At 37.9% G+C, this 11,976-nt stretch overlaps 3 protein-coding genes across 3 annotated transcripts in view; 2 read left to right on the top strand and 1 right to left on the bottom strand.

The window, feature by feature from the left end:
• Positions 1-2,531, top strand: part of LOC106081624 (bromodomain-containing protein 4) — a 9,423-nt gene extending 6,892 nt beyond the window's left edge. The window contains exons 2-3 of the mRNA XM_013243720.2: positions 1,208-2,046; positions 2,113-2,531. Of these exons, the coding sequence (XP_013099174.2) occupies positions 1,208-2,046; positions 2,113-2,338 (1,065 nt within the window). The 3' untranslated portion in view covers positions 2,339-2,531. The remainder of the gene's footprint in view (positions 1-1,207; positions 2,047-2,112) is intronic.
• Positions 2,406-3,298, bottom strand: LOC106081625 (histone deacetylase complex subunit SAP18). The gene is made up of 2 exons (XM_013243721.2): positions 3,073-3,298; positions 2,406-2,998 (listed from the first exon to the last, which is right to left on the bottom strand). The coding sequence occupies exons 1-2, from the start codon at positions 3,136-3,138 to the stop codon at positions 2,615-2,617; spliced, it is 450 nt and encodes a 149-aa protein (XP_013099175.1). The 5' UTR covers positions 3,139-3,298; the 3' UTR covers positions 2,406-2,614.
• Positions 3,299-5,392: 2,094 nt separating this feature from the next.
• On the top strand, positions 5,393-9,134 carry LOC106081606 (protein sarah). Its single transcript, XM_013243686.2, has 2 exons — positions 5,393-5,630; positions 7,048-9,134. The coding sequence occupies exon 2, from the start codon at positions 7,053-7,055 to the stop codon at positions 7,797-7,799; it is 747 nt and encodes a 248-aa protein (XP_013099140.1). The 5' UTR covers positions 5,393-5,630; positions 7,048-7,052; the 3' UTR covers positions 7,800-9,134.
• The last annotated feature ends 2,842 nt before the right edge of the window (positions 9,135-11,976 follow it).

The following is an 11,976-nucleotide window of genomic DNA, read 5'->3' as shown; positions in this document are numbered from 1 at the left end:
AGGTGGTGCATTTTGGGCTATCAAAATCAAAACAAACAAAAACTAAACGAAATTGATGGAAAATCAAGTTCCTTGTTTGCGGTTACCCAATGTATGCGAGCAGGCATGAATTTCCACCTGAACCAGGGCAAGTATCGCTAGTATCAAAATAGAAACTCCACAAAAAAAGAGAATAACATGAACGTATAACTTATTGGATACCAGCAACAGCAACAACAACAACAACAACCACCACCACCAACACCAGCGTTCAAAAATGCAATAAGGTGCATACAAAGTACATACGCCATGAACAACGTACAATTTTCTATTAAACTAGTTTTATAATATCTAGTGCTGTTGCTCCAATGCCTTACATTTTGCCAGCCAATGGACAATGACGCAATCCATGATCGCTCGAGTGGCCATTTCGAATTCGAATTTAGGCTAAACTAAGGGAGGCCAAACTATTTGGGCTTAATCAACCACACAAACGAACTTGTCCAAAGATGTTGAGATGTAACGGAAGGCTTTTAAATGCTCCGACAACGACAATGACATTGCTTAGAAAAACCGTTAACATTTGAATTTTCCACATTTCCTGAATGGACTAGAAAAACCCGTTGAGTTGTACTCTTCGTCGCTGCCGCCACCACAAATGGGCGTTAGTGCAAAGAAATCCAATAAACGCCATCAATGCAAACGAAAGCATTACACTCCAGTTGCATAATAGCACAGGCAATGCTAATGGATTGGACCATTCATTTCAGGCTTCAGCAAATACGCACGCATCACCAATATTTGCCTAGCAAAAAAATGCAAATGGGCCATAAAGTTGTACCTGCAGCGAAACGGTAAACGTAAAATTCAGAAATATTTTCAAATCGGTTCGGAAGCATGAGCAAGTCAGCAAATTGCTGGCGAAATTGCAAGAGACACAAACTCCACAAACCGGTTGAGTTCACCACCAGCCATCTATTAACCAGTTCAACAGCGCAGGCCGCTATAGTTTGAATTCATGTTTCTTAGAAATAAATCAGGTTTTGCCAACTTAAAGCTTAATATTTATGCGATCACTCACAGCTTTGCTGAAACGTTTTGGATAATTCGCACAATATTATCATGGGTGTGGAGGTGCCACTCGTTAATGAGGTGCCACAGCTGAAATGGAATTAAGACAATTATTTGTTTGGAGACAAGTCTAACTATAATCCTTCTTTTCTTTCAGTCACTCTTTGTGGCTTTTATCCTTACAGCATGCTGCGCAGTTAATGCACAAGTTCCGCAAAGGCTACAAATACCAGGTGCTGTGCCATTGCCCGCCTCCCGCTCTAGTCTGCCAGCGCGAGTTCGCCGCCCGGTTGCTGTAAGAGCACAAAGCAATTTATTGCCCTCAAATATACCATCACGAATTGAAGAAGCCAAACCTGTAACAGAATCTGGTGAGGATGAGGCCCCCGATGTATATCTACCCCAATTGCTACGTGAACAACAGCTGGCCCAAGCCCAGCAATCACAATTCCAACAAGCTGCTGCAGCCTTTTTGAACAATGAGCAAAATGCTATACCTGAATCTGTATTCGATGTTGATCCTTTCACCACCAGATTTCCCGACCGTACACTACCCCCTCCCACCTTGCCACCTAGTCAAAAGCCAAATTTCAATGACTTTGGCATTGGCTCAAACATCATCAACAGCCCCAGGTTCAGCCAAGAGAGACCAGCACCTCCCCCACCACCCCAGCAGGCACCATTGCCACAGCGTGAACGCACCAATGTCATTAGAAATAGACCTACGGCTGTTAGAGAACCAAGACCCCAATTCGATGTTCATCCAGCTCCAGTGCCCCAAAGACCCAGAGCTAAACCCATTCAATCACGACCTCTATATGATCAAAATCAAATAGACGACAGGGAGCCCCAACAACAGAACCGCCGCCAGCGTCCCGTAGCCCAGACGACCAGAAAGTGGCGTGAGGAGAATGAAGATGGCACAATTGTGTGGGGCTATGAAAACGATGATGGCTCCTTCAAGGAGGAAGTTATTGGAGTTGATTGCATCACAAAGTAAGAATCACAATTCAGTATCCCCTTTAAATAAGAATTTAACAATATTTTTTTCCCCCGTTTTAGGGGTACCTATGGTTACATTGATCCCGATGGCAACAAGCGTGAATACCACTACGAGACTGGCATCAAGTGTGATCCTAACAAACGCGGCGAGGCCGATGAGTATCCAGACAATGGTTTTGTCAACTACGACGACAATAAAGCTGTTCTGCCAAATGGTATTGAAATCGATATGGCTCAACTGGGCAAGAAGAAGTCTAAGAGGCCAGGGGTGAATTATCGAAACTAATCGCTTCCCTGCAGCCGCATGGTTTCGTAAGCACTCATTCTAGTTCATAAGACCTGCACTGTATCTATTATATTTTGTAAATGTTAGAGTTTATTTAAAACATACAAAGTCTTACCATTCATGTCGTGTATTCGTTTGTTGAAAGTGACCTCAACAATGAATTCAATGAGATGATGAACGTACATTAAAAGAATTGCTTAAAGGCTAATTATTTCTAAAAGATGGTGATAGCCCACAATGAAGGTTTGTACGACGAAAGGAAATTATGCTTGGAAATTAGTATGGCCTTTGACGTCTGATAGGCGGAAGTCGATTAGGCGGCGTAATGGAAATATCTAGAAAGTCGCCGATACAAAACTTTGCCTGGGCTAGTGTCTTATTGTCGTCAGCACCTTTTTGTCCGGTACATGTTACTCCGATTTCGCGCATTTGGAAATGGTTATTCCGAAAATTAGGATAAACTACAGCAAAGTCGAAGTACGTGCCCTTCTTACGGGTATCGGGATTAACATCGCGCACTAAGGAAGTCAGTTCATGAAGGGACGCATCCATCCATGTGTAAATTTGCAGCTCATTAGTGGGAACATTGCCGTACATATATTCTGACACCGAATGGTGACGTCCAGTAGAACAAAATACTCGAAGCAAAAGAGGGCATGTCTATAAAAAAAAAAAACAGAAAGTTATGCCTCCAATGATTCCAACTGGCTTCTGAAATGAAGAAATTCTCAAACCTTTTCTCGGTCGATTTGTTTGATTTGCGGTTTATCCTCAACAATCATCGATTCCACGTTGGCCATTATTTCGGGTTCACTTCAATATCAGAATTTTAACCGTTAACAGATCCAGACCAGGACCAGAACTTATCTTTTAGCTGTGTTTTGCAATTCGAGAAACGCGAAAATTATATTATCCGGCTTTTTTGATCTGCATTAATAGAGCTCGCAAAATGTATCGATGACATTATCGATATTTATGGGAACTTTAATGGGGACTTTACATGGCACATTATAATGCGTGGTCATTAAAATTGCTGTTCAATTTTAGTACTATAGGGTGTTTTTTTTACCCACTAAGCATATTTCTTCGCTTAATTTATATGGAGAAAAATGGCTAAGCGGCTAATCTTATCGCCGTTTATCAAAACATTTGTTATCTTCCATGGCGAAACAATTAAAGCTAGTATCATTTGTACAACAATCACAAATCATATTGTACAATCTGCCATCTTGTCATCAAGCTAATAGACGTTTTGCCAACACACATAAAGAAATTTGTGTGCAATTTGTATATAAGAAGATAACAGCAAAGAAAATGCAAAAAAACTGTCATCTTAATACCGTCAAACCTGGCCGGCTGTTAAAGGCTGTTCGCGTAGGACAACCTTAAAATAGTTCAGCCCATGGTTCAATTAGGAAGGTTGGCTCACTTGTCCAGCTGATGGAATTGTCCTACTCCAGAGTTGTATCCAAATCCCACTAGAACCTCAAATGCTTGGTTTGGATTTTAAAATCTTCTCACATTTTGTTCCTTTTTCTCATTTTAATTGTTCAATTAAACTGCACGTTTATAATCGTAAATCATGATAATGCGAGTAAAAACTAGAATGTCAATTAGGAAGAGTCCAGAAATTTGACAGCCTAGTGGAAATTGCCGCACCATCGTCACAGCGTTGTATCGTTGATTTCGTTGTTGGTTCAGCCATATAAAATAATATACAGTTTAAAAGAAAATTTTCGCAATCAATTAAAACTAGCTGAATCAGAATCATTGTTCATTCACAGTTATCATAAAATTTTCTCTTTAAATTTTCTTATGTTGATTACGATTATCCAAAAATGTGTAGCATTTTTTCACTGAAATCGAAATTTTGTGTTCGTTTGTCCAAACAAAAAATGTATACTGTAAAATGTAATGGTGTTGTTTGCAGACAATGCAAATATATTGCATTACTTAAGGTCAAAACATAATCAGCGCGTTGAGCTTTGGATTTGGGCGTCGCATTGTAAAAATGCAACTCTGCACACAAATACCACAAAAGAAACGCGAAAAATTCAACTTTGACGCTTGAAACCCAACGTCATTCGGTGTTGCCACACTTGGGGGAGTGTTTTTGGTCGTCAAAGTTAAAAATTGTTAACTTTTGCGAGTTGCTTTTTTTACATGTGTTTGCAGAATTGCATATTTCAACGCGTCGCTACTCAACGCCCTCACTCTGTTTTGGCCTTTACACCGTGCCAAGTCTACGGTGGAGAGAGTGCAGAAGTTTAAAACAGGAGGCTGGTAATTTATTCGCGCTATTTTTTGCCAATTACATTATTTGGATAATAGATTTTAAAGCAACAAAACTTGCTGATTTCATTTAATAGAATATTCTCTCATTACTTATGGTAAAATTTTAATAAAATTGTTATTTTATCATTGCTATTTGTGTTGTGTTTCAAAAAAAAAGATATTGCGAATATATGGGTTTTCAGCGGTGAAAAACAAACAATGACCAACCAAGTACTATCTGTCAAAATCAGTGATAAGTGCAACTCTAATTTGTGTATGTTACTAGTTCGCGCCATTATTCGTTGTTTGTGTGTGTGTTATGATTCTTAACTATAATACACACATATAACCAAATCTCATTGGCAGATAATGCACTTCGCGAGAAAAAATTGTACTCAGCTGTTCGTGGTACACTACCTGATAATTATGTCATGGTACCTAATGGCTGATATGTAAAAAATTTACTTTTCAAGTTCCGTAAAAGTGTAACACTTTGCAAAAGTTAGGAAGACAAAATGTTCTACGATATAAGTCTAACGTTAATGCAACATTTTTTTCTTGAATCGAAATCACCATTAGTTTATATCTTATCTTTGCACTTGTTGTCTCTTTAAAGAGTCGCTTGGTTTATCTATAGTTCATTTATTGTCTGTGTGCCAAATTTATCCAAATTGGCAAAAGTCGATGACAGAATTTCATAATCGATTATTCGATTTTTTAATCATATGGGGTCGATATCGACTTTTTTATACAAAATTCGAAAAATCGATTAGTTGAAAATCGAATTTTAGAACCCTTGTATCTTCGTTGCTAAATAAAAATAAAGAAGAGACCGAGCAATCAGGCACAAATGCGTTAGGGAAAATATCGTGGGAACTGAGAAACTAATTGCCTGCTAGTGACCAGATAAAGAATTTTTGAATAAACTGTAAGCACCCAAGAGCCAACTTTCTACGTCTTTCCACAGTTTCTACTCCTTTCTTTCCCTTCATTGGATACTCATTACACACACACACACGTAAGTACATTTGTATATCGTATATCATATCATTCATCATTTGTATCATCCATTTATTTGTGCTGTGATTGATTATGTGCAGCTTGCAACTTATATAAGTTTGGATAGGAAAACGAATCAAACTAAGCCATAGTTTTAATCCGGCATTGTTTATGAACCAAAGCATTTACTACATATGAAATGTTTTCAACTAGCGTTCATGTGTTGTGGGAAGAACAGAAACAACAACACTGGTGGGGGTGTTTTTGAAGGCAATAGAGAAGTGAGGCTTACTATAATCTCACATTCTATTTTTAGTACACTGAAAATTTTTTTATTTTTACTATAACGCCCCCACCTGCCGAACAACATTCCTGTCTACGCTGCTGGTGGCCAATGACGGGAATGGCGTTGTGACGCATATCGTCGTGGTTAACATTTGTTTTGCTATTGATTTGATTTCTCTTTGAGATTTTCGACCATTCTTATCTTTTCACATAGGTACATGTATACGAAAATTTTTAAAGCATATTTTTAATTACCTAAAATTTTTAAAAATCTTGGACCTTTCAAGTTTTTTCTAATAGGGGGAAATGTCTGTAGATCCATTGCATTTTCTCATAAATTATACTTGGTAGAAATGGATATAACAGGATATACAAGTATGCAATTTGGATCTGCAAAAATTAAATACTTGCCATCATGAATCGCATTTACCACAGCATCTTTGAATCCCAACAAATGAATACAGTGACTTATTAGTAAAAATTAAAATCGGAAGGTGAGATTATTTTGGACACTTCATATGCTGTTTCGTTGGATTAAAAATAGTCTTAAGCCGAATTAGGTGTGCAAGTCAAGTCAGATCGGAAGATTTGTGTATATGGGACCTGCATCTAAAAGTGGTTTAACTTGACCCATTTTCAATCACAACCGACCCGGCGTTGAATTTCCATGAGCACCACACGGTTCATGTGGTGTTCATAGTCATCACGACAAATTCAGCTAAGAGCCCGCGTCCACAGGTTGCGGATAGAAGAATGCTTCGTATACAGAGAAACTGCAATTGCAGTCGCGGACAATCAGCGGTATCGAGTGAAGGTTTTCAGTAAGAGGCCGGGTGGCACCTAATCTCGCTTAAATACTAAGTGCCTATTATACTCGATAGGACAATACACGCTATTGGCGCCTTGTCATATAATAAATGGCCATTACATTCCCGCGGCGAAGGATCCTATGGACCTGGGAAGATGTGGCAACAACAACCTACATACATTTGAAAGATTTTGATTTTTCGAACTCCAAAAAACAAAGTGACTCGCTAGATTCACTTAGGATTGTGCGTCAAAATTCGATTCTACTCATTTTATCACGATTAAGCAAGCTTTGAAAGTTCTGTTTTACATTGCATTTAATGAATTGCCCCATTACATTTTAGGAAAAATGACATCTACACCACCAAAGAATAACTGCAAATTGAAATCGAGCCACAACAGCAGCGGTTCAGCTAGCATCGATAAGCTATCTCCGGATCAGGATGTGTTTATTAATCCCACTGACGGTTTACCCAGCCAACACCCGACGCTGCCCGATGGCGAAGTAGATAGCAACAGCGAACCTGAAGTAGATCCCGATTCATTTGATGATTTGCCCACATCCATCATAGTAACTAACATACATTCAGAAGTTTTCACCAATCCCCAGCTGAAGCAGGAAATGGAGGATCTCTTTCGAACATTCTGCGAATCGGCGACGTTTCAATGGCTGCGCAGCTTCAGGCGCCTAAGAGTGAACTACGACAATGCAATTGCCGCTGCAAATGCACGCATCAAACTGCATCAATACGAATTCAACAAGAAGACAGTCATCACTTGTTATTTTGCCCAGCCGGTTACACCTGTATCAAACAAGAATCTACAGCCGCCAGCACCAGTTAAACAGTTCCTAATATCGCCTCCTGCTTCGCCGCCGGCCGGTTGGGAACCCAGGGAAGAGAATGAGCCCTTAGTTAATCATGATCTGTTAGCAGCTTTAGCCAGTCTCACGCCAGGGGAGTCACACGAACTGCATCCGCAAAGTGAGGACCAACCAGCTATAATCGTGCACACAGCAATGTTACCCGAAAGCACTGCAGACGGTGCACGTCCCAAATTGCCAATTGTTCAAACCAAATGCCCAGAAAGGGCGTAAATGTTTATAATCATATGGCTGGCTTTGTTTTTGAAGGATGGAAGGAGAGATAGCTCTTTGGAGTCGTTCAACGAAATGTTTTCCTCAAGCATTATAATTTTGTGTTTATGCTATTCTGGACTCTTTCTTCACTTGAGGATAGTTCCCAACATTCGCTCAGAGATATGACATTACTCGATGATGTTCACCATGCCACACACAAGATAACTGCAAATGCAAAGCCTACTTATAGGAGGTGTTCGCAAAGGAATTGAGTAGTGATCTATTTTCTCTTGGCCATGCAGTGGAATTTTTGTATGTATGAGGCTGTTGTTTGTTTTAAAACTAAAGCTGTAACCAAATTGTTTGAAAAACCAAACCAAGAAAACAAAAAAAGAAAAAATGTTACAAATATCAAATAATCTTGAACATTATCCAAATTCTAATTGTTTTGAGTTATCCTTACGAATTTATTATTGTATTTCTCATTAATTCTTTTAATCTCCTTTTCATATTACCAATTACTCTTAATATGTAGGTGTATACTAAATTGGAACAAGGATTGTGATGAATAAGTCAAAATTAACGAAACAAAACTATGTGTCCCCGAAAGAATTCTCCTTTTGGTTAAGGTTAAGTGCTTTTAGTATTAGGATTGGAACACTGTGCTATGAAATGTAAAATTATTGCCCATGAAATAGTTTCAGTTATACTCTCCTCTCGCTGAACATCGCTTTTAGTGCCCATAGTGTGAAACTAATATTTATTTTTTTCTTTATAATTTTATTCTAGGATTCATTTTTCTTTTATCCCAAATGAAGTGTCTAAAAATTTAATCACGCTTATTCCGGTTGTCGAAAATCGATAGCAGTCATAGTGGAAGGCGAATTTCACATTTTGTGGTATTTTGTAACTTATTCGCCTTCGACAGTTTGATAGTAGAAAACCATTGTGGTAATTAAAAAATAATAATATAAAGTAATGTAGGTTAGAATGCAATTATTTGATATATAGATCGTTCTGTCAAATTTGACTGTCAAATTCGACTTATGTGATGCCAAGAATGTAAACGAATTTTCGTCTTCGACAACCATAATACCATATTGTAAAAATTTCGACTACGCCATCGCCAACCGGAATAAGGGGAATACATTTTTCATCATTTCACATTCATGATAAGATCTCTTGAATCAAACATTTTGTTTATTTACTTAAAGTTTATTTATGAACTATTGAAGAAGTGTGAACCATACGCACCATTCTAATTTAGAATATAGTAATAATTTGTATCCTTAACAATTAAATTAAATAATGGGAGAACTTTTGGAAAAAATATTCATGATGCCCTTCCTCAAATCATGTTATTTCATTCGTATTCTATGCAACATTTGCTTGGAGTATCATTTGGTCAAGAAAAAAAAACTTTAAAGGGATAAGCCTCAAATTCAAGTTTGGTTATCAGTATTTTCAATTTGCACCTTCCAGACACTTATTCCGAACATTTCAATGCGGCAAATGTTTTTATTCGTTAGCTATCATTCTCCTAATCAGAGGCTTTGGACTGTCGCATACTGTGACATCACAATACACCAAAATTGTCTGTTTAAATCTGATTGCAGAGTGCCCTTGCGAACTTAAAGAACCCTCTGATCTCCAATTTGTGAACATTTCGCAAAAGTTCTTTGTTACTTCTCGCAAAATAGTTGTGGGGTTATCTTTTCTAGAGTATTTGTTTCGCTCCGGTTATCCTCCTGTTCAGCGTTTCCGTTGTGCCACTTTATTACCCAATTTGAGACTTTTCGACTATGCCAGATGTGTGCCTTTTTTCATTGATCCACTATTTGCCATAATTTTTAGGTGTTTAGGCCACTTGTACACTACTTTGTGCAGATTTTTAGCCAAAATTGTGAGTTTGTGTTGTTTTTACATTTAACCACTTTAGTCGGGAAGAATTCTTTGCCTTTCTTAAAGGGGTGTTCGTAACATCTCAGCCATGGCATTGGTATCATCCTTCCTTTTGTAGCTGACGGGAATAGTGATCTAGAATCTATGTTTTTTCAATAGTCTTATCATTCACAGTCGACGATCCGTCTATCCGTGTGCCTATCTTCATCTCAAAGCACGGATTATTGATCGAGATTATGTGCAAATACTTCTTCTTTACGTTTAAATCTTAAAGCCTCTCTTAAAGACATTTCTTCCGATTTGTCTTATATTTATCTATCTGCCCGTCCGCCTGTGCATATCTCGCTTTATATGTATCTAAACTTCTTCAAATTGTCTCATTGAATACTTATTGATTTATGTCCGGTGCAATTAAAAATATACCAAATCGAGTCATGTTCATACATAGCATCCATAAAAAACGAAGATCTGATTAGACTTTTAAGTTGCTGGACACTTCTTGAGCTCCTGACAAAAACTCTTGGCCTATTTGGGTAGAACTTTGGCATGTGGACATTTGTTGTGACTTCCAACATCCATGTGAAGTGCGGTACCAACGAGTGAAAACAATACAATACACTGCTACAACAAAAACAAATTGACTCTTCCTAACAGATGATGTTTGTATGTTGGGTATTATTGTTTTCTCTTCTATGATATCTTCCACTTTGCGTATTTTGAGTATCCACTTATTGATTTCTACCTACAAGCACTTATTAAAAACCTGCCCAGCTATGCTGATGCCCATAGGGTGCTTTCAAAACAAAAATCTCCGTCAGTCTGTAAACGATGTATAAGCAAACTTCACAACCAGATCAATGGTTGCCCAACCACCCATTGGTTTGATAGTTATCCCTGTGGTAAAATAAAGGGCGATTTTTTTGAGGTTAGGATTTTCATGCATTAGTATTTGACAGATCACGTGGGATTTCAGACATGGTGTCAAAGAGAAAGATGCTCAGTATGCTTTGACATTTCATCATGAATAGACTTACTAACGAGCAACGCTTGCAAATCATTGAATTTTATTACCAAAATCAGTGTTCGGTTCGAAATGTGTTCAAATTTTGACAAATTTTGTTCAGCGATAAGGCTCATTTCTGGTTGAATGGCTACGTAAATAAGCAAAATTGCCGCATTTGGAGTGAAGAGCAACCAGAAGCCGTTCAAGAACTGCCCATGCATCCCGAAAAATGCACTGTTTGGTGTGGTTTGTACGCTGGTGGAATCATTGGACCGTATTTTTTCAAAGATGCTGTTGGACGCAACGTTACGGTGAATGAACACATTTCGAACCGAACACTGATTTTGGTAATAAAATTCAATGATTTGCAAGCGTTGCTCGTTAGTAAGTCTATTCATGATGAAATGTCAAAGCATACTGAGCATCTTTCTCTTTGACACCATGTCTGAAATCCCACGTGATCTGTCAAATACTAATGCATGAAAATCCTAACCTCAAAAAAATCACCCTTTACAACCAAAAAACATGATCTTGAACGCACACAGGCAACAAAGGGCACTATGGAAAAAACAAAAACAGTCGTAATAAAAAATATTTATTTTCAATTATATTTTTGGTATCCTATAGTGTTTACTTTGCCTTTTTTCCAAACCCGATTTTTCGAGAACTCAGAGTTTTGTACATGTAAAGTTTGAAAGCAATTGCACCACAAAAGGGGTAGCCGTCTTCAAAGGGTTAATATTATATTTGAGGATGGATGAAATTTGGTCTCATATCTTATCTCTTCGATTGTTCAGTGGTGATAGCGCTGAATTATGTTTTTTGCGAACGTCGCATATACAGCTTTCTATGGCCGTTTCTATTAAATGCTATTGAATTCTTTGAACGATACTTGTAAGCAATCGATGTATGTTTCAGCACCATTACCCAAAATTTGATCACTTCGTCGGCGGTTTTTTCAAACAAAATCCTTGTTTCAGTTTCGTTAACACCTACTGTACATACACACATACACACACACCCAGACACAAAAGCTACATATACAAGACAAGAAAAGCTACATATTTATATATATACCAACATATACGACATATTGAATGAATATTGTGATCATTTGTTTTTTTCGATGTAGATACTACAAAAAAGCAACAAGAGCTCATGATGGTTCGTGTATAGTTTAAGTTATTTAGTTAGTAATTTATTATTCCTACAACAGGATTACACGCAAAACGCAAAACGAAATTATGCAGATTTATCATTCGATTTCAGCAGACTCTCTCTCACTCGCTC

The sequence above is a fragment of the Stomoxys calcitrans genome, chromosome 2, assembly GCF_963082655.1.
Source record: "Stomoxys calcitrans chromosome 2, idStoCalc2.1, whole genome shotgun sequence".
In the NCBI taxonomy this organism is placed as follows: Eukaryota; Metazoa; Arthropoda; class Insecta; order Diptera; family Muscidae; genus Stomoxys; species Stomoxys calcitrans.
This window is presented reverse-complemented; position numbering and strand designations above follow the sequence as displayed.